Source organism: Ursus maritimus, unplaced genomic scaffold, assembly GCF_017311325.1.
Source record: "Ursus maritimus isolate PB19 unplaced genomic scaffold, ASM1731132v1 scaffold_22, whole genome shotgun sequence".
Taxonomy (NCBI): Eukaryota; Metazoa; Chordata; class Mammalia; order Carnivora; family Ursidae; genus Ursus; species Ursus maritimus.
The window spans coordinates 4,860,116-4,883,786 of NW_024424675.1; the positions used below are offsets into that span (position 1 = coordinate 4,860,116).

The 23,671-nt window shown below is 42.5% G+C and overlaps 1 protein-coding gene across 2 annotated transcripts in view; it reads right to left on the bottom strand.

Moving 5' to 3' along the window:
- The window catches only part of RIN2 (Ras and Rab interactor 2), a 111,668-nt gene extending 88,683 nt beyond the window's left edge, over positions 1-22,985 (bottom strand). The window contains exon 1 of one of the 2 annotated variants that reach the window (XM_040637936.1): positions 22,885-22,980. In XM_040637936.1, coding sequence (XP_040493870.1) covers positions 22,885-22,941 — 57 coding nt within the window. In that variant the 5' untranslated portion in view covers positions 22,942-22,980. Of the gene's footprint in view, positions 1-22,884 lie in introns of both variants that reach the window. The other variant, XM_040637937.1, reaches the window with a different exon arrangement.
- Positions 22,986-23,671: the final 686 nt, after the last annotated feature.

Sequence of the window (23,671 nt, forward strand, 5' to 3'; positions counted from 1 at the left end):
CCTCAAAACCCTTCATGGCTTCTGACTGCACTAACTGCCAACTTCTCACCCAGCCGGCATGCCAGCCCTCCCCAATCATCCACACAGGTTTCTCTGTTATCTATTTCCCCCATTACTGCACACTCAGTACCCAGGACTGGCCCTGCCTCTCTAGGTGCTGAATAAATGAATGATGCATATACAATATGCACATATATATTTTTTCATGCGTTCAGCATATTTACTGAACACCTACTGTTAAAGGCCAGGCACTGAGCTAGTCCCACATGTTGCCAATTCAGGACAGTTGGTCCTAAACATGCGTGCACACTTTTCTTGCTTTCATTTCCTTTAGTTCTGGAAGGCATGCCCCAGAGATAGCAAGAGAGACCTCAGAAATGAGGTATTTCCTAATTTCCAAATATCCTAATTTCCTAATCCAGACCAGGATTTCTCGGCCTCAGCATGATGGAAACTTGGGGCCAGATAATTTGTTGTGGGGGGCAGCCTGTGCATCGTAGGGAGACGGCCAGGCACACCTCCACCCATGGTGTAACAACAAAACATATTTCCGGAGAGCCAGTGGCCTGGACTGAACTGGCTGTCCTGGACCAGAACCTCAAGTGACCTGCGTCTTTGAGACATTAGCATCTGGGGAGACTCTGAAACAAGCCCAGAATCTGGAAGTTAAATGCAAAAGTAAGCAATGCTTCTGGCTTGTTCCCAAGTGAACATTACTAATGCACACAGAATGTCAACACATGGAGTCAACAAGGCCACTAGCCACCAGGTCTGAAATAAGACAGAACAGGACGCCCAAACCACAAAAATGACTAAACGGCCCCCTCTTCTGACACTGAGTGTTGGCTGCTTTACTGTAGCTACCTCGGGCTCCCTTTATTCCTCCTGCCTTCTACAGAAAAACAATTAAGCTACCTCATGACCCAAATTGTCCTAGCTTCCAGAAAACACTCAAATCCTCCTTCTGGGTTGCCAGATAAAATACAGAGTGTCCAGTTAAATTTCAATTTTAGATCAACAATGAATAATTTTTTAATATTAGTATGTCCCCAATATAGCATAGAATGCATTGTCTATATATATGCTACATCTGAAATTCAAATTCATCTGGGCATCCTGTAATCTGTAACCTTTCCTTCCTTAGAATTAGCCAGCACATGGGGTGCCCGGGTGGCTCAGTCAGTTAAGCGTCTGTCTTCCGCTCAGGTCATGAGATTGGGGTCCTGGGATAGAGTCCCATGTTGGGCTCCCTGCTCTGCGGGGAGTCTGCTTCTCCCTCTCCCTCTGCCCCCAGCTCATGCTCTCTCTCTCTCTCAAAATAAAAAAAAGTTAAAAAAAAAAGAATTAGCCAGCACAAGCCCAAATCCTATAACAAGCCCCTTCCAAGTCCCTCTTACTGAGATCACCCACCCCACGCTTCTTCTGGTGTGTTCTCCCTGCTGTAGCAACTTAGTAAACCCAATTCTGATGAAGGATGTATTTGGGGTGGTCTTTGAGAAGAACAATGTCCACTTTCTGAGGCAGGAAACTCTGAGTGGTGGCTAACTGAAAGGGACAGCTGTGGGTGCCCAGTAGGGAAAGCAGAGTCAGGCTCGCATCTCAATGAATAAGCGTCCAACACAGGGACCATGACATGAAAAGGGGGGGGGCTCATTTCTCATTTCAGAGCTGGCTGAGGCACAGAGTCAGCATTTTAAAGCCCCAAGGGTGCTGGGTCTCATCTCTATGAAATTCCTTCCAGGTTGAAGCACCATCACCATGGAACCACTACAAAAAACACAAATTATGTGACCCTGGACAGGTATCATAACCTGTCCACGTCTCAATCTCCTATCTGTAAAATGGGCATAACAACAGTGTGAGGATTAAGTAAGTACATGGGTTTAAAGTGCTCAGAACAATGCCTGGAATACTGTTTCTGAAATTAAACATAACTTTTAAAAAGCCGTTGAATAAAGAGGAAGGCTGGGCTCTGCCTATGGAGTAGCCCCAAAGCTGTTTTCCCTGAAAGGCCAGCCATTTAGTAAAGGACATGTTGCTTCTGCATGTCCTTCTGTTCCTCTGGCAAATGGCAGTGCATATACCAACAAGAGTTTGAGTTCATTTCCCCAAGCTTTCGCTGAGGAGGAGTCCACATCTGTGAATCTGAGCCCAGAGAAATTTCGAGCACCTACGGGTAAACGGCAACATCAGGTGTTGGGGGCCTGGTGGGGCAATTTTGCTTCTGTCTGTTACAGAGCTCTGAACGGCTGCGTCATCCTGCCTCTGACGGTCTTCTCTAGTGTGTCTGTGTGCAGCTACTTCTGAGAGAGCAAATAAAATGTGGACGTATCATGGGGAAGCAGACAGAAAAGAAAGCCCACATCAGGACCCCTAGCGGGCAGTGGCAATCACACCAACACCTACAAAGGGGGAATGACTGACATCATGAAAACACTACGTCTGAGCTGATTGATGCTCACAGCCCAGCTGGGAAGATGATAAACTCCATTTTTCCAGACAGGAACATGAAATCAGCTCTGGAAGGCAGACATTTCCATGCTTTTTGTATCGTCCTGGCTACTCATTCAAATATAGGGTATAGCAGTTCTCAACCTTGAATCCCCTGGCGGGCTTGTTAAAACACAGACGGCTGGACGCCACCCCCAGTGTCTGATTCACTAGGTCTGGGGTGGAATCCAACAATCTGCATTTCTGAAGCTTCCAGCCAAAGCTGATGCTGGAAGCTGACACCACACCTTGAGAACCAGCAGTCGAGATTGCCTTGCTAACAAACTCTAGGCATGCCAGTGCTGCCCATCCAGGGACCACATTTCAAGGATCAACTGCTTCCTAATACGCATGCTATTAAAAAGGAAACCACAGGTCCAAAATGGAGTCATTTATGTTAAGGGCCCCGCATCAGCAAACCAAGACTTGATACCTAACCTAACTTTGTTTCAGCACCCTCCCACCTCCTCCCCGCTCCTGGTGGAATGTAACCTTCAGCCAGACAACAGGGAATTTTTCCTGGTCAGCACTCAGAAATTTACTGAGAGGTCCCTTGTGTTCCCCTTAGGAGGGCAACCTTGCCTAAAACAATGGCTTCTTGGCTAATAACTTCCTTTCTGCTCCTTCTATGTTTAAAAACATTTCCTTTGCTGCAGCTCTACAGGGCTCCTTTCTATTTGCTAGATGGGATGCTACCTGATTCATGAATCATTCAATACCACCAATTTGATCTTTTAGATACTCAGCTGAATTCTGTTGCTTAACAGATTTGGTGGCAGCAACGGGATCTCAAGGGAACTCCCTGTGGCATTCAGGGACAATGATAAACACAGGTGTGGTACCCTGTGACCTTTGAGTCCACTCTCTCTCTTATAGCTTCCAAAGACCTTGGGTAAGCTCCTCCGGGTTCTGAGATCCTCTCGATCTGATTGGCTTTCCCATACAGGGTAGGTCACTTTGAGCGGGCAGAAGGTGCTGCCCAGCCAAGCCCTTAGTTTTTCAGACCACCATCCCCAGGTTTTTGAATGGAAAACCCCAACCCTTGACACTTTGAGAACTGGTGGTGGTTACTAGCAGGACTTGGACTGGATCCAAATTGAGCTGGACTGGGTCCAGTAGAAGGCCTCAGTTGAATAAAATTTGTTTAGGTGAAATCCTTTAAATCCAAAGACTGAAATGTATCACCTTCCAGCACACCTGCTTATATCTTATATCTAAGCACTATAACACTGGAAGCTATACATATCTACAAAAATGGCAAAATCTTCCTAGGCTTGTTTTGTGTCCTCATGAACTTGGCTAGGTAACTATCGGGTTGGGAACCCCAAAATAAGCTGGACAGAAATGTGAGTTGCACCCCATTTGAGGCTAGATTTGACTGGACAGAAATGTGGATTAAACTCCATTTGTGGCTAGGGTCCTACCAAACTGCTGCCAGTCCTCAGGGGAATTACAGCCTAGAATTACAGTGGCCTTAATGGGAAACATTCCAGTTAGACAAGATCATTTAAGAAGTGCACTTAAAGCAAAAGCTTCAAAATTCCCAAACTAGCTTCATCGAAAGCTTCATTGCAAAAAGCCGATAAAGAATTAAAAAGACCCAAGAGGGACCTAACGCAAAGGACTATAAGACAACCTAATTCTTGAAATCAGGCAACGTGATGCCCCCAGGTTTGTTTTTCTTTTTCAACATTTCCTTGGCGATTTGGGGTCTTTTCTGGTTCCACATGAATTTTAGGATTGTTTGTTCCAGCACTTTGAAAAATGGCATTGGTATTTTGATCGGGATGGTGTTGAGAGTATAGATTGCTCTGGGTAGCATAGACATTTTAACTATGTTTATTCTTCCAATCCATGAGCATGGAATGTTTTCAAGCTATACTACAAAGCTGTGATCAAGACACCATGGTACAGGCACAAAAACAGACACATAGATCAATGGAACAGAACAGAGACTCCAGAAATGGACCCTCAACTCTATGGTCAACTAATCTTTGACAAAGCAGGAAAAAACATCCTATGGAAAAAAGAGTGTCTTCAATAAATGGTGCTGGGAAAATTGGACAGCTATATACAGAAGAATGAAACTCGACCACTCTCTCACACCATACACAAAGATAACTCTAAATGGATGAAAGACCTTGATGTGAGTCAGGAATCCATCAAAATCATAGAGGAGAACATAGGCAGTAACCTCTTCGACATTGGCCACAGCAACCTCTTTCATGACACGTCTCCAAAGGCAAGGGAAACAAAAGCAAAAATGAACTTTTGGGACTTCATCAAGATGAAAAGCTTCTGCACAGCAAAGGAAACAGTCAACAAAACAAAGAGGCAACCCACGGAATAGGAGAAGATATTTGCAAATGACACTACAGATAAAAGGCTGGTATCCAAGATCTATAAAGAACTTCTCAAACTCAATACACGAGAAACAAATAATCAAATCAAAAAATGGGCAGGGGCGCCTGGGTGGCTCAGTCGTTAAGTGTCTGCCTTCAGCTCAGGGCGTGATCTCAGTGTTCTGGGATCGAGCCCCACATCAGGCTCCTCTGCCATGAGCCTGCTTCTTCCTCTCCCACTCCCCCTGTTTATTCCCTCTCTCCCTGGCTATCTCTGTCAAATAAAAAAAATGGGCAGAAGATATGAACAGACACTTTTCCAAGGAAGACATATAAATGGCTAACAAACACATGAAAAAGTATTCAACATCATTGGCCATCAGGGAAATTCAAATCAAAACCACCTTGAGATACCACCTTACACCAATTAGAATGGCAAAAATTGACAAGGCAAGAAACAACAAATGTTGAAGAAGATGTGGAGAAAGGGGAAACTCTTACACTGTTGGTGGGAATGCAAGTTGGTATAGCCACTTTGGAAAACAGTGTGGAGGTTCCTCAAAAAGTTAAAAATAGAGCTACCCTATGACCCAGCAATTACACTACTGGGTACTTACCCCAAAGATACAGATGTAGTGAAAAGAAGGGCCACGTGCACTCCAATGTTCATAGCAGCAATGTCCACAATAGCCAAACTGTGGAAGGAGCCGAGATGCCCCTCAACAGATGACTGGATTAAGAAGATGTGGTCCATATATACAATGGAATATTACTCAGCCATCAGAAAGGATGATTACACAACATTTGCATCAACATGGTTGGAACTGGAGGAGATTATGCTAAGTGAAATAAGTCAAGCAGAAAAAGACAATTATCATATGGTTTCACTTATATGTGGAACATAAGGAATAGCATGGAGGACATTAGGAGAAGGAAGGGGAAAATGAAGGGAGGGAAATCAGAGCGGGAGATGAACCATGAAAGACTATGGACTCCAGGAAACAAACTGAGGGTTTTAGAGGCAAGGGGGTCGGGGGATGGTCTAGCCCAGTGATGGGTATTAAGGAGGGCATGTATTGCATGGAGCACCGGCTGTTATACGCAAACAATGAATCATGGAACACTACATCAAAAGCTAATAATGTACTGTATGGTGACTAATATATCATAATAATAAAAAAAAAAACAGGAGGGAAAGAAAAAGATTGACCTAATTCTTACTGCTTCCTTATACCCTCCTTGATTTGACTACTCATTCTAGTTATCCTCTGTCTGAATTGCTTTACAGGATCATAAACAAAAGTCCACCAAGGTAATGATGTTATAGACACCTCCATATCTACCTTTGAAGGAGGGCCCTTTGTGAGCCCCTCCCAGCATCAATGAGACTCAGAGATTTACTGATAAAGTGCTACATTTTCCCCTTAATAATCAGTGACTAACATAATATAATAAAAAATTTAAAAAAATAATAATCAAGGGAAAACCAAAACCAAAACCAAAACAATAATGCATTCTAACAAAGATGGATGGGTATGGCTGACCTTAGCACCCAAGCTACAAACCAGTCCTCTAAGGAATTTAAAGCAACTGTCTTTCTCTTACAAATCTTTACAAAACCAGAAATGCAGCTTTGGAGGCCATTCAAAGTCCACCTATTCCGGGGTGCCTGGGTGGCACGGCGGTTAAGCGTCTGCCTTTGGCTCAGGGCGTGATCCCGGCGTTATGGGATCGAGCCCCACATCAGGCTCCTCCACTATGAGCCTGCTTCTTCCTCTCCCACTCCCCCTGCTTGTGTTCCCTCTATCACTGGCTGTCTCTATCTCTGTCGAATAAATAAATAAAAAATCTTTAAAAAAAAAAAGTCCACCTATTCCTTTTACCAATTCCAAAACTCTCAAAAGGCTTGTAAATTATTAGCCTTAGGAAACCAAGCTCCTTCTTGGAGGAACCTGCATTTTCCCCCTGACTTTGAGATAAAAATATTAAAAGCATAAACCTCCGTGAAGTAATTCTTATCAGAAGTGAAACAAAAGGGGGAAAAGGTCATTCAAAATTTAGACTAATGAAAAACCCTGTGTCTTCTCCACAATACTAGCAAAAAAAAAATTTAGCCTTCCAATCAGGTAACCTTAGCTTATTCCACTGACCAGGAAACAGTTTGGATCCAACTGTTCTCTTATAAACTAGTGAGCTTTTATTATCATACCTGTTTCCCATCTAAAAATTTTAAAACAATCACTAAAAGGTCTCTGTTTGTATGTTTATGTGTGTCTTTTATAGATATGTGACATTTTCTACCTCTGAATGGCATTGTTAAAATTATTTTGTAAACAGCTCTATTTAATTGACTTAAAAATAAACACTTATAAATAAAGCATTTCTAAATCTCAGCAATAGAACAGAAACTAATACAAATGTTTTTCAGGTTCATGTGATCTAGGATAGTTTTCGGTAAATTAGACATACAGCTTTTATCCTATCTAGGTTTCCTAATCAAATAAGTTCCTGTTATCCCTGTTATCAAAGTTGTCAGTAGACAATAACTTGAAATAATGACTTTGTCTAATGTTTTATAAAAGTTCTTGTGGGTAATCTAAACATAATTGTTAAGAACAAGTAAACTGAATAGATGTAAATAAGATAAAGTTTTGAGGTAAACTTTTAAAATAGTTTGCCCAAGGGACGCCTAGGTGGTTCAATTGGTTAAGCGTCTGCCTTCGGCTCAGGTCATGATCTTGGGGTCCTGGGATCAAATCCCGCATCGGGCTCCTTGCTCAGTGGGGAGCCTACTTCTCCCTTTGCCTGCCCTCCCCCTGCTTGTGGGACAGGCACAAATAAATAAATATTTGTGCTTTCTCTCTCTCTCCCTGGCAAATAAATAAATAAAATCTTTAAAAAAAAATAGTTTCCCCAAATCATTCTGGGGAAACCTGAAATCTTAGTTTTGCTACATTGTGATGAGTTAAGTTAAATTCACTGAATATTTAGATAATTTCCAATAAGACAAAATTATGAAACATTATTTACTGAAACATTAATTTATGAAGAAATTATGAAACATTTATTTACTTTTGACTTCCTTAATATACAGAAACTAAAGATAAATTTAGGTCTTTTAGTAAACATGTTTTATGCTTTTTAAAAAAAATTATACTATAAAAAACACATATTTCTAAAAATCATAAGAAGTATTGATTAGTTTGCCAATTCATAGAATGCTAACATAAAATACAGTTCACAATCATTTACTTTTTAGTTAAGGCTGCTAATAGTTTAGAATTCTAATTAATATATGTGGTTAAATCTACTAAAAATAAGGGAAACATCTCCATATGCAGAAAAGTAGGATGTGTGCTTTCAGTAAAAGAAAGTATGAGGAAAAAATAGACAATCTGCTTGAAAACGGGCAGAGGACGGTTCTCCAAAGAAGACCTACAGATGGCCAGTGGACACAGGAAAAGATGCTCAGCATCATTCATCAGCAGGGAAATGCAAATCAGCACTACAGTGAGATACCACCTCACACACATTAGAATAGCTAGAATCAAAAAGACTAGAAATAACAAGGGTTGGTGAGGATGTGGGAAAAAAAGAGAACCCCTGTGCACTGCTGGTGGGAATGCAAATTGGTACAACCACTGTGGAAAACAGTATGGAGGTTCTTCAAAATATGAAAAATAGAAATACCATAGGATCCAGTAATTCCACTACTGGGTATTTACCCCCCAAAAATCAAAATACTAATTTAAAAATATAAATGTACCCCTATGTTTACTGCAGCATTATTTATAATAGCCAAGATATGGAAGTAACCCAAGTGTCCATCCATAAATGAATAAAGAAAATGTGGTGTATACACATGCACAGGAATATTATTTAGTCATAAAAAAGAATGAGATCTCACCATTTGCAGCAACATGGATGGACCTAGAGGGTATTATGCTAAGTGAAATAAGTCAGCCAGAAAAGACAAATGCTGTTTGATTTCACTTATGTGTGGAATGTAAAAAACAAAACAAACAAACAAAAAGCAGAAACAAATCCATAAATACAAAGGACAAACTGATGGTTGCCAGAGGGAGCAGGGCTAAAGTAAAAAAATATAAGGGGTTACTAGGTGGCTCAGTCAGTTAAGCATCTGACTCTTGATTTCAGTTCAGATCATGATCTCAGGGTGGTGAGACTGAGCCTCAGGACAGGCTCTGTGCTCACTGGGGAGTCTGCTTGAGATTCTTTCCCTCACCCTTCCCTCCCCCCTGCACTAACACACACTCTCTCTCAAATAAATAAATTTATCTTTTAAAAAAAGAAGAAGAAGGTATGAGGAATGGAGATACATTTTTGTTGAAGAAAAAAAAAAAAGAAATTTTGTCCTAAAGTGAGGCTTGTTATTTACAGAGGGAAAACTTAGGATAACATCTGAATATAGAAAAAAAGTCATAGAAGTTTTGTGGTAAAGGAATCTTTGAAAAGGAATTTTAATGTGTGGTCAAGTTGGCTAAGATTAAAATATATCTAAGAATGAGTTTTAATATCAAAAGTACACAAATTAGAATTTGGTTTTTCTCTCTGTTAAAAGGGCTGTTCTCTTAGATTGTTGATCTGCTTTTTTTTTTTTTAAGATTTTATTTATTTGAGAGAGAGACAGAGACAGAGAGCATGGTGGGGGGGGGGTTGCAGGGGGACAGAGGGAGAGGGAGAAGAAAACTCCCTGCTAAGCAGGAAGCCTGATGTAATGCAGGATTCAATTCCAGGACCCTAAGATCATGACCTGAGCTGAAGACAGATGCTTAACCCAAGTGCCCCTGTCCTGCTTTTAATAAGGAATTGTAAACAAAGGTTTTCTTCACCTTTAAAATAATCTGTTAGAAAAACAAAGATTCTGTTTTGTCTTTATCAGGTCTTTGATTACTTGGAAAAAAATGAGTCTTTTCAATATTAAAAAAAAGCTAAGGCTTTTTTTTTTTTGAAGATTGTATTTATTTATTAGAGAGACAGAGAGAGCATGAGCAGAGAGGGCATCAGAGGGAGAGGAGCAGAGGGAGAATCAGGCTCCCTGTTGAGCAGGGAACAGCTGAGGGACTCAATCCCAGGACCCCAAGATCGTGACCCAAGTGGACAGCAGATACTTAACCAACTCAGCCACCCAAGTGCCCAAGGCTTTTTTTGTAAACTTTTTTTTTCTAAGATTTATTTATTTATTTCAGAGAGAGAAAAAGAGCGTGCACTGGGGGTGGGTGAGACAGGATGGAGGGAGAGGGAAAACAGACTCCCTGCTGAGCAGGAGCCTGACTGGGGCTCAATTTCCAGACCCTGAGATCATGACCTAGGCTGAAACCAAGAGTCAGTCCCTCAACCAACGGAGCCACCCCAGCACCCCTAAAAAAAGCTAAGGCTTTTTTTTTTTTCATTTTTTAAAGAAGATTTTATTTATTTATTTTAGAGAGAGAGAGAGTGCACATATATGCAGGGAGAGGGGCAGCGGGGGAGGGAGAAGGGAAGGGAGAGAATCTCAAGCAGACTCCAGGCTGAGCGCAGAGCCCAGCACGGAGCTGGATCCCATGACCCTGAGATCATGACCTGAGCCAAAACCAATAGATGCTCAACTGACTGAGCCACACAGGCATCCCCTACTATTTGGCATTGTGCTGGAAAAATCTGAAGTCATGAAGGGGAATATCCATGTTAGAGTTAGAAAGACACTCTATGGATAAATTACGTAGAGACTTGCATTTCACTCAAAGCTCTTTTATAGGCAATAGTGAGCCATGGAAGTTTCCTGAGTGTGGAGGGACACTGAAAAGTTAGAGGGGGACAGACAAACTTGGTTGGTCCCTGCGATGGTGGAGGAAGAACCTGTGTCTCCCGGGTTTATGAAAGGAGACCTGCTCTTTTCATTTGTCCTGGGCCAATCCACACACGGGACGAGACGAGCATAGCACTTTGCCCTCCACTCAAATTTGGGCCAACAAAAGCTAAGGCTTTTTATGACTATTTAACTTTCTATATTTGCTTGTGAAATTTTTAATTCTCACTTAGGTTAAATGGATAACTAAGTATTGTTTCACAGTGACCTATGATCTTATTTGGCCAAGTGTCCAAGCCTTTTAATATTTTAGACAAACTTCTCCAAAAATTAAATTCAAAGTGAAGTCTTTTTGACCTTGAACTAACTTTGAAATTTTGCAGAGGGTCACTGGAATATTTCAAAGGATTTGTTCTCTCTCCTTACAGAAAGGGATGTTAAACAAATTAGGTTTATTTGATGTGTTAAATTATATGGGAAGGATGTCAAATAAGTGATGATAAACCTTCTTAGATCACATTGCATGGGTAAATGTTATTAATATAAGTGTTCCAAAAATCTGATAAGTCCTTGTATGCTATCACTCATTATTTTAGTTATTATTTCAAGATGTGGAATGTCATAGAAATAATCAAATTTCCTTGTCAATTCCATTATGATGAATTCTCATTAGATCTGTAAAAATGGGCGTATTGAAATCCATTGTCATTTACAATTCTTGCTGTACTCAGAGGTTTTACAAAACTTCCTGCAACTGTGTTTCATCTTCAGAGATATTTGTGGAAAGGAATCTGACAAGTACTCTAGAATACAGGTTTCTGATAACTTTCAGATCATACAATTAAACTGGGTAAGAATTTCCAGACCTGGTGGAAATATTGAATTCAAGCAGAACAAGAAATAAACTGAGGGAGAGGATTATAATATTTTATGACTCCTTCTTTAAAACATCGTTGGTTTTCTATTGTTTTGCTTTTCCAGATTTTAGGAAATCCCTTCCTCTTTTCTCTGAAGCTATTAACAATTTGTTAAGATATACCTTTTTGACCAAAGATGAAACATTTATTTTTTCTCCTACCTGATGCCTCCAGAATTCAAAAACTCTTGAGTATTCTTTTCATGACAAAATAATTATTTACATAAGTTCAATAAGAATGTTCTCCTTGGAACAGGACACAGCTGGAAATACTGGCTGTATATATATTACTAAGGCTTTGACTGGCTTGTCACATTTGAGACAGATGTAAAAGTCCACCTGCTAACTTGTTTACAAGATTCCAGCAAAGCAGTCTTTAAAAAAACTTTCTCAATCATTGATCTTGCTACACTTAAAGGAATAATCAGGTAAAGCTGAATACAACAAGTTAGTTTTACTACCAAAAAATGAGGATAATTGGGGAGAAAAGAAATTATGTTTACATCATTGTCTACATTTGATTCAGATTTTGTTAATTTTCTTGGAGGTTCTGGTGTGGACCTACCCTGAATTCTTCTAGTTTCCTTGAAAATCTGGTTACAACTCTCCAAACTAATGTTTCCAACTTTCTCCCACCCTTCTGATTTAGAATCAGTAAAAACAGACTGCCCTTGAATCTCCTTACAAGGAACTAAACCAGGTCCTCCTCATAACTCAGCAGCCAAATTTCAGGGACTTGGATAGGCATCTCACAGCTAAAGAAGGCTCCACCTGACATCTGGTCCTGCACAGATGATGCAAACCTCCAAATCAAATTGGCAAGGAAGAGAAGCAGCTGACATGGAGGTAGACTGTGTCCTCCCAAGATCAAGACTTCATATTTTAACTAAACATAAACCCCCTTCTTCTTCACTTTCTTTCCTTTACTCTGACACTGACCTGAAAAGATAATGTCAGCATCTGAATCTCCCAGTCTTAACATTGTTAAGGGGGTTCAACTCTGCCTTTCACACTGCTGGATTTGTCATCAAACACTCCTATCTGTCCATTAACAGGGCCACCTTAAGGGGAATGATTTGTGCCTATAGGGTTTGTCTTTGTCTGTGATGGTTTCATTCCCCTTGGGCCTCCAGACACAGAACCTGAAAAAGCTTGGAATTTCCTAAGTGATAGAAGTGTTAGGAGTGTCTTTCATTATTCACTTGCAAGGGCCTTTGAATCCTGCCTGAGTTTTTGTTAATGAGATGATTGGTGGCAGGTAGCCCCCCTGGATAGCTTCAGGGTGGGGGGACAGGTGACCCAACCCTATGATTAGAGTATTGGAATTTTTGGCCCCACCCCTTATCCCATCCCTGGGGAAGAAAAAGTGGGACTGGGGATTGAGCTAATCACTAATGGCCAATGATTTAATCAACCATGCCTACATAATGACTCTCCATCAAAACTCTAAATGCAGGGGTTTGGAGAGCTTCTGACTGGTGAAGCTGAGAGTGGTGCATCCCAAACTCCACAGGGTTATAAGCTCCCATGCTCAGAACCCTTCCAGATCTTGCCCTATGCATCTCATCTAGTTGTTCAGCTGTATCCTTTATAATACATAGATAACAGTAAATAAAGTGTTTCCCTGAGTTCTGTGAGACAATCTAGTGAATTTCTGAACCTGAAGAGGGGTTGTGGGAACCACTGATTTCTGGCCAAGTTGGACAGAAGTTTGGATAATCTGGAAATCCACTGCTCGTGACTGGTGTCTGAAGTGGAGGCAGTCTTGTGGGGATGAGCCTTTAACCTATGAGTTCTGTGCTAACCTGGGGTAGTTAGTGTCAGACTACCCAGCTGGTGTCCACTGAGAATTGGAGAATGGGCTGGGGTGGGAAAAGCCCACACATTTGGTGTCAGAGTGTTGTGCATACAGAAAGAGTTTGCTTTTGGTGGTAAAAGATACGTCCTAAATAAAGGGTCCACGTGGTACCACTCAGCCTCCAGGTTCAGGGCAATGGTGTTGGGAGACTATCCAGAAGATATGATCATCTGTATCTTCACCTACTACATCCTGACACCCTCTCCACTCTGGGTGACCGGTGCCTATGCTGACTGACCCACACCTGCAGTGGGTCCCTGAGGTCCACCTTCCCCCCAGAAATCCCAATTTGCCTTATTCTATCCCTTTCTCCTCAGTACACATGAACTCAAATTTCTTCTCTAGGCTGACTGCATCTAGTATAAAGTCCTAGTTTATACTGGGTTGTGAATGACTAATGAATCATCTGACATTCTTCCAGTTAAGTGCTACTTATTAACTGAAAATGAGTTTCCAGTTGGAATTACAAGAAGGTGGGAGGGATATTTTTGGCAAGCCATTCTCCTTTTTAGAAGATAAGACAAAGGAGAAAGAAGACTCTGTATCCCAGTTTAGTTCCTCTCTTGATACCTATAACATCTGGGACAGTGGGCTCTCAGTACCCCATCAGCTAAACCTGTGAAGCTGCTCCTAAAAGTGGGAGGGGGAGTCTCTGACAACTTAAGGTCCCTACATACTTGGTGACCATGGGCTGACCCAAGGCACTGTCTTAAGGCCTGGAGAAACATGCTGCTCCTTTCCCTACGTATCCCTCAGTCCATCTATGGATGATCCTGCCTCTCAGAGCTCAGCTAGAATTCATAGGCTCTGTCACCGCTGCATGTGAGGCCCCCAAGAGAAACAGCAGCTGTGGCATCCGTCTCCCTTGCACACCCCCCAGAGCCTCCCAGGGGGTCAGCAGTGTTAGGAGACTGAATTTTCCACCTGGCTGATCCCTCTCCCAGCTAACTAAGTAGGAGTTCAAACTGACAGCCCCCAGGCCAAAGCCTGCCCTGGAAGGTATTCTCTTCCATCTTCACTATACTTCTTAAATTGAGGTTCTCTTATGTAAAAATCTGGATTTCTGGCCTCTCTTGAAAAATATCAGAGGACCCACATTCACTCTTGTGTGTCAACATCTGGTGGGAACTGAGTCAGCAGCATCCCCCTCCCGGCACAGTCTGGTGCTTTTTAGCTGGTTGTGTTCCCACCAAAACTACCTGCCCAACACCAGAAAGACCCACCCATTCACACCATTCTTGTCATTCTTTCTGGCCCTATAGGTTTTTTACTTTGTGACTTAACAGTTTTTCTGCGTTTTTGTCTCTAAGATGGCCAGTGAACCCTGCATTTTGGTATTCACACCTTTGAGTGACATCTTGAGGGAAGGCTGGACTACCTGACTGGCTTCCAATGAACAGAACATGGCAGAAGTGATGGTGTATCATTCTCAAGATTAGGTGGTAAACAGACTCTAGCTTTCATCTCTCTTATTTTCTCGTATCGCTGGCCTTGGGAGAAGCTAGTGGCCTCGTCCTGAGGCCAGCCCTGTGGAAAGGGATGGAGACCTGCCAAGGGAGTTTGAAGTAGGCTCCCCACCATTCAAACAGTCTGATGAGAATGCAGCCCAGCCAACAACTTGACCGCAATCTCCTAGCGACCTACCACCAGAGGCACTCAGTTAAACCTAGATTTCTGACCTGCAGAAACAGTGAGGTATAGATATTTGTTGTTTTAAGTCACTAAGGTTTGGGGCAATTAGTTGCATAGTGATAGATAATACAGCTTCCAGTGTTGTTGTGAAAGTGGTTTTCTGCTTACCATGTAAAGATGTTGGAAAGACTATTATCCTGGGAAATTAGACTCCATACGTTTCACCTGTCTGGTGAACTTACTGGTGAAAGGCCCACGTGCAAGGATTTTGTCAGTCTCTAGGATTTGACTTTAGGTGTCAGAGCAATATCCAAAATAGCATTGCGAGGCTTTTACATTATGAAAAAGAGCCTAGAAATTAATGCTATTAATATACCCATGATTCCACAGGGAACAGGAAGTTTCTCCTCTAGGTATTTAAGTCAATCAACTCAGAACAAGCTTTCCCATAGTTCTACAACCTCACTGAAGAAATTCACTCTTTAAGGCACAATTCCTGGTTGGAGAAAGCCGGGGACAAGGAAAGGGGAGGGTTGTAGAAGAGGTAGGGAATAAGCCTTTCAGCATTGAATAAGAAACACTATTTAAAACTTGAAAATAAGTCCAAAAAGTGGGTGAGACCTATCTTTTTTGATCAAGTGTTTAATGCTATGAATTTTCCTCTGTCCTCTGCTTTAAGTGTATGCCATTGATTCTGACAGGTAGTGTTCTGATATTTTTTTAGAAATTCTGTAGTTCCATTTTGTATTTCCCCTTCCACCCAAGAGTTTTTTATTAGGGAGTTTTAAAATTTCCAGGTGGAAGAACCCTTTTGTTTTTGAGCATTACGCTTGGGTATTATTTGACAAAGTGTCCTAAAGATTATTTAGTTATCTGGGGGGAGGGTGTACCTGTGTTTGAATTTGCTATGTGTAACTAATGAGGGGCTCTGGCACTGGGTGGCTATGTGTCAGCCTGGGAATTTCTGTTCAGGGGGAAAAAGAGAGAGAGATTATACGAATGGTTAGAGTTTTATTGCTTGTAGAACTTTAACCACTTTTGATTTTACCTAAGTAAACTTATTACAGAAGGACTTTTAAAGTCAACTACAGATATATCACGTGTCTAAGTGTTCTTTGAACCAGCTTGGTGCTGGTTTCCTGGTTTCATGCATGGGATGAGTAAAGCGTTGACAGATGTTTATCCTATATTGTATGAGAGTCCTGTTTTAACGTTTTGAAAATTATACACAGACATAACAGTCCTTCAAATCTACATCTCCCTCTTCAGTATCCTCCTAATAATGAAAACTCAGAGTTACAAGTAAGCCTAGAAAAATATATGGTTGAGGAGAACCAGTGAAATCTATTTTACTCCTGATTTAAACAAACAAACAAACAAACAAACAAAGTTCCTTGAAGCAGGTGAGAATGCATTGCAGCCCAAAGGCAATATGTAATATCAGAAATGAATGCCAAAATGTGCTGGAAAAACTACCCCATAAAACCATGAAATCCATTGCTTTTTGAAAACACAAATGGGAACTGTTAGTTCGTGACATTCCTGGAAAGTCACACCCTGAGGGACGTATGTGTGTCCTGGAGGAATCTGGAGCAGAGGGTGAGACATGCATGTGAATCCAAAAAAAGCCAACCACTCTTCCAGAGAGAGAGGTCACTGTCCCCATGACCTCTCCAGAAGGAGTTTCTTGGGAAATCTCACTGGAACAGGGGGAAAGGGATCACAGTGGACCCCTCAGGGGGGCTCCAGAGGGTGGAGTGCCACAGGAGAAAGTCAGGCCAGGTCCAATTCCCATCCCTCATATAGACTAACCCGCCACACTTCAACCTCCGTGGGCCTCAGTTTACCCATCTGTACCAGGAAGCACTTTAGACAAGATAAAATGTAACTCTCCACTGTCCAATATGGCAACCACCAGCCATATGTGGTGACTGAGCACTTGAAATGTGGCTAGTCTGAATCGAGATGTGCTCAGTGTAAAATATATACTGGGTTTCAAAGGCATGGTACCAAAAAAAAAAAAAAGAGAGAGAGAATGTAAAATATCTGATTAATACTTTTATATTGATTACAAGCTTACATGATAATATTTTAGATATGCTAATTTAAATAAAATATATTATTAAAATCAATTTCACTTTCTTTTTCTTTTTAATGTGGCTACTAGAACATTTAGAACAACCCCTGTAGCTGGCTTTGTATTTCTATGGGACAGCCCTGCTGCCTCTCCAAGTGTAAGTGTCCAGGAAGAATTTATTTGTGGAAAACAAAAGATACACCAAATACCAACGTCAGCTCTGCTTTGCAATATTATTATGAATAATTATCAGTACGTCATCTGCTCTGACCAAATCTCTAATCTCTATTTCATTTTCACTGCAGCACTTAGTCCTTTCCTGATTGCAGACTGTTGCACGGTACCTCCCTGGATGCCTGGCATGTGAGGTGATGTCTATTCACTGCCCAGGGCGCAGTCAAGAGATCAAGGGCATGGCACTCATACCTTTGGCTTTTGAGTGTCCACAGATCCATGTGAGGATTTATTCCGTGAAATTACTGACTAAAATGTGATTTGGGTTCCATTCATTCTTCTGCAAGCCCTTGCTCTCTCTGTCCCCGTCACACAACAGTGAATTGCGGTCCTGGGCTGCACATGCAAAGAAATGACTCTCACACCAATAGCAGTCTGGAGACTTGAATGCTGGCAATCACTGACACCCAAGGTGTGAGGCTGTGCCAGTTCTGGATGATTGAAAATCTTCCTGCAGCCAGAATTTTTGAAAAAAGAGTAACTTTTCCAATTCTGAGGAGGGACTGATAGTGAAGGGAAGGGAGTTGGGGTGAGGGGAATCATCACCCCTGGTTTATCTGTTTCATAGAGTCTGATTTTAGCAATTAGGTCTCTTCAAAACTAGTCACACTCTATTCTTTATGGTGCCAGAGGCTTCTCTGGACCATCTGAAAGACACACATGATGCACCTGTTATCCAAACCCTTCCAAATGACCAAAAGAGGATTTCTCAGACTTCACCCCCACTGCTGAGGTGGGCCCTCACACCCCGCAGCTGGTTTGCAAGCCCAGGCTCAGGGAATCTCCCTACAGAATGAGCAGTGGGGAGGCACAGGACGGTAGGATCCCTGTTGTCAAAACACATTTTCTTCCTGGTCAATTAAGACCAACTGTTCCCCTGTCCCAGAGGCAAAGAGAGGCTGGGAAGCAGGCACTGAGAAACAGAGAACTCTACTAACTTGTAGTTGACGCAGGGCAGGCTCGCCCAGGCATTTCTGGAAGAAATCAGACTGTCGAGTGGGCAATACACACTGGTCCTCTTCCGGAATTGGTCTCTGCTGTAGAGGCTCCCCATCGGGGTCAGGGACACAGTGACAAATGGACAGAACAAATCGCTCAGGGCAGAGGTCAAGTTATGAATGGAAGTTTACTTCCTGGTCCTATGCTGGGGCCACCGCTAGGCCTTCTACCACAATTTTATCTTCAGACAAAAATAAAGGTAGATGTCAGTTCAGACCATCTGAGTTCCTTCGTCAGTGGATAGAGGGCGTCTACATTAGTCCGGAAGGGCAGTTGGGAGTGTGGCGGAGGGGTAGAAGGAGAGAGGATGAGGAGGGATGGACAAAGCCTGGAGTCTGGGCCTCGGCATGTTTGGACAACAGGAGCAGACCCAGGATGGCACCGTGGCAGGACCAGTGGAGGTAGAATGGGGAAGCATAACCGGAAGATCTTGAATGTCAAGGTGAAGAGTGCAGACCCGGTCCGGCCCAGTGGGGGCCAGCGTCTCCAAGCAGGCAATGTGGATGAATGGAATGGTTTGGAAAAAACCAAACACACTCGGTGGGGCTGCAGACAGGTTACGAGCATCCTCCATAGTGCCCCGGAATGAAAGAATGAGAAGGGAAGTGGGGAGGTGGATGTAGGAGAGGGAGGAGAGTGAGGATTTGGGTGACTTGAGAGGAATCTGCCAGCACTAGGCATCCGGATGGGCTGGGGGGGCGTGGCTCAGGGGAAGCTGTGGAATTCAGGAAAAGGAGAGATCAAATCTGATTATGAGTGTCTCTGCTAGCGCAGGACCATCTACAGCTTTGCCAGCCTAGATGATGACTTCCTCGTTCATGCAACACACCCTGGGATTCCTATAGCAACAGGCGTCAACTTCTATAGTGAGGGGCAGATACCTTTGGCTGCCTTGTCCAGGGCATCACCCATCTCCCCCTATAGATTTTCACAGACACCTTATAGAGCAGGAAGATGAATTTCTCACCAGTGAGTAAGGAAAATTCACAATGGCACTAGGAAGGACTGTGGAAAATGTATTTGTCCAGCATAGGACTTTTGTGGCCAGACTTCTGGGATGTGATTCCACATGAACAATAACCACGGGGCATTGTCAACCATCCCAGAATGCTCAGACCATCTTTGGTGGCCAGTCAAATAATCCCAATACTAAACATATAATGAATCATAAGCAAAACAAGGCTCCATGTGAGAAGTAAACGGGACTCTGAGAATATGTAACCCAATGTGGCATTCCAGAGAAATCTTTCCTGAGAAAGTGGCCTTTGATTTGCAAGCTGACGTTGATTCCATATTACGTAGAGAGGTGGGGTACGTCTAAATTTTGGAATGACTCTCTTATTTCCTGCCATGCTGGTCTTCACATATACTAGTAATGCCCTATAACCGGACAGGAGAATTTCATGAAGCGTGAGAATACTTGGTTACATTCTGGGGTCACAGTGGAATTCCACATGCATATTGTCCATTTCTTGGTTATTAGGGCTCATGTGATTTTGTGTGAAGTGTAGACAACTGAAAGACAATCACCAAACCTCTTTTTCATCATTATCTTCCCCTATCCAACTTGTGTTTTTAAACCAGAATCACTAACCACTGGTGGCAAGCTTTGATTTGTGGTTTCCTATCTGTCCTGGCTCACGGAAATGACTCAGATAAGTTGCAAGACACAAGGGTGCCTTACCCCACCTTCCTAGATAATATGGAGTCAACCTCAACTCTCAAATCAAAGGACACTTCCTGAGGGAAGATTTCTCTGGAATATTCTCAGAGTTATACATTATCAGAGCCCCTTTTACTTCTCACATGAAGCACTGTTTTCTCTTTTGATATTATTATGTGTTTAGCATTGTGATTATTTGATCAATACATTTATTTGCCACCAGACTGAAAGCTCCATGGAGTCAGGGATAGCTTCTGGTTTTTCTCTCCCTAGTGACTAGTACAGAGCCTGGATGATCACACGTGCTTGATAAATGTGAATTGCAATAAAGCATGAAGAAGCCAATGGGTCCCAGAAGGTGCTAAATGACAAAACATCCCAGCAAACCAAACTCTATCTTGGCATTTTAAAGACGAACCCCCAAAGAGTCAGCATTAAATGTTCAAAGGGCAGCTGACTTCTTCTTTACAGCTAACTACATGCCTGAATTTTGAAGTCATCAATAATATTGATTTACTATAATAACTAATAATAGTATTCCATCATTAATTATGGAATAGCCATAGTAAAGAATAACAATGTCTATAAAGAAGAGAAAAGAAAGAAGCATAAAGTAACTATATCATTTACTTGACATATGTAACTTAAACTATTTAAGCTCTGGGGGAAAAAAAAGGAAGAAAGAAAGAACACCAAGTTAAATAGTACAAACTACTTGGCCAACAATTTCCTCAAGGGCATCTGACTCAGGGAAGATGAAGGAGGACTTGCCCTCAACGGGGTCAGGCAGGCCTCTCACCTCTTGCCTGACTGATTCTTCCATAGGACACAGACCAGAAATACAAACTAACTGCTTTACCTGCCGTCCAACTGAAAAAAACAGTAAAAAAAAAAAAAAAAAAAAAAAAAAAAGATTTTCCCCAGAACTGCAGGACACACTGACTACCATGGACTTAACAGGTAGTATTGAGTGAGTCCAATATGGACCCTCTTCGGGAATTTCAAAGGCAATTTTGACCATACTTGATTTTCTCCTTTTGTTTTGGCTTTAAAATCCAACTACCATGTCAGATTCAAGCCCACCACGCTTCCTGAGTGTAAGGTGGTAGTTACGGACTAGCCAGTAGTTAGGATGATGTAGGCAGTGCCTTGGGTTAAGGAGCGGGGTGGGCTCGTCCCTTCTACCAGGATGAAATAAGTATCTCTGCCTAAGACAGGATGGAGGAACTGGATGAGTCAGGAGCCTGGCGGGTTTAGTGCCTGGCCTACAGGGGACTTGAAGAGCCCCTTGTCTGGCTCTCGTGGGTGGATGCTGTACCGGTTTGAATCAAACTTGGGTAAACGGATAAAGAACGGAGACTACTAAGTCCACAGCACAGAACTATGAGGACGGAGAATGGAGACCATCTGTGTCAACACAACTATTTCTTCCAGGATATTCTTGCCCAGGATGTTGAGGCTTTAAACCAATAAATCACTTTACTGTTTGCAGCAGGAAATTCCTACAAAACAATTTGTCCTGGCAAAGTTTGCTCACCTGGGAAAAGCTTGCTTATCAAACAACAGTTAACTCGCCAAGATTCTATTCAAGACCATTGTCTTGCTGAATCCAGCAACCCTGAACTATGATGTCACATACTCTGCTGAAACCCGATCAATTCTCTGCCTTGAAAAATGCAGCTCAAAGGGCAAGCACCCAGACCTGTAAACCTATTAAAGATGACTCTTGCCTTCCCACCTGCACACCAGTGGAACTGTGTCCAGGTGATGTCTGTCCTTACCGTGGTCAGCTTATTGAATTTAGCTTTGCTGTATCACCAGGCTCTTCAGATGGATTTTTTTGGAATCCAAAACTGATACAATAAATCAGGTTTTATCTTTTGCAAGTGGGAAGCATATAAATGTAAGTTAATACATACTTATAGCCCATCAGGATGGGATAATTAGTAAACATTGTCAGTTTTCCTCGGTAATTAAGAGGCCCCTATTATCACTCTTCCTTTGGGGGAAAAGATCTGGTGTTTGAACACCTGCCTAGGACAGATTTCAAATGTACATTTTACCTCCGTTTTTCTACTGGCTTACATGATTCTGTGTTTTCCAAATTTTCTACAGTGAGGAGGCATTATTTTGAGGGTGAGTGAAAGGATACAAAGTAAAAGCCATAAAGAGGAAATGAATTCCCAAGTGCAAACTTGAAATGACCTCCAAGTCTTAATTTACAACATACACACACGGAGTAGATCAAACACCCATTTGGACTCTTGTATCATTTATTAAGCTTGCAAGATAACTTTCATCCATTAACATCAATATCCAAATAGGAAAGTGGTATGGTTTTAATCATGCTGCTTTGGTTCTCTCTTGCCTGATCACAAGAGGCCTCTAGGTATTTGATAAATACACCAGCAAGTAACATTCAATCAGTCTAGGGTGAGACCTAGGAAACTGTTCTTTGTTGCTGTTTTTTAATGAGGACTTAAGTAACTCATACAATCAAGCAAAGTGTGAAACACACTTGCCTACAGCATCGATTCACTGGAATGCAAATTCCAGCTTCTATCATAAAACCATCCAGCTGCAAAAGGAACAGCTGAGCAGTTGACAAAGATTGCCTCCACTGTTTTACACAAGGTGGCATCTCACAGCTCCTGGATCCTGAGCCTGCCTTGGAAGCACTAAGTCACCAAAACTCCAACCTACTGTAAACCCGGTAACAGTTCGCAGCTGGGTTCAGGCGAGCTGCCCCCCCCCCCCCCCCACCAGAGCTGGCTCAGAGCAGCCTTCCCTCCACAGGTCCCCACGCAGCCGGGCAAAGTGAGTGAGCCGGCCCATTAGCAATCCTAATCGAGGCTTCCTTTTACCTTAAAGAAACTTCCTCGCTTGTCCAGACCGCGGGCGCCCATGGTCCAAGCTGACATCTCCCCCGGCGACACTCTACTGCACGCCCGGGACTCCTGAAGGTAGAGACATTTTTAATGGTTAGTCCAGCCTGTAGGAAATTCCTTTCTAAGCCACAGAACACTCACAACAACGGTCCTGCCAAGATCTTTTTCCGTCAACAACACAGTGCCATTTATTTCCCACCAAAGCCCTTCCATCCCCTTTCAGGCTGATTTCCTGCCCCAGACAGCACAGTTCCTAGTCTGTGCCCCACCTCACTGCCCCACCGCCGGCTCCTCCAGCTGACGCAGAAGGACTCTGGCACTGCGGAAAGTATAATGATTGCTTTGTGTGTTTGCTTGACCTCACGCTCGAGTCCTAAAGGGATCAATATTAGATGTCACCGTAATCTGCCCTGAAGCTTATGGACTTAATGTGGCTGAACACAGACCGACAGCAGAAGAATGAGGCCCTGCATGTCCCAGGAAATCCTGCTGGAATGGGATGAGGTCATCATCAGCTCTGCTAGCCCTCTCCCCCAGGCAAGGTCAACACAAGGGCACTGGCAATAAATCCCTTCATTTTCTCCTTAGAAATCAAAGATAGGGATGAAATCCTGTGTCCCTGTTTACAGAGATTAGTTTATATAAGAAACAGCCCGGAAACAGCTCCATGATAACCCAAGGGGAGGGGGGCGGGGCACTTTGGAATGTAGAGAAAAATTTAAAGGCATGATATGATTCTGAATCATAACTGTGGCCATTTCAG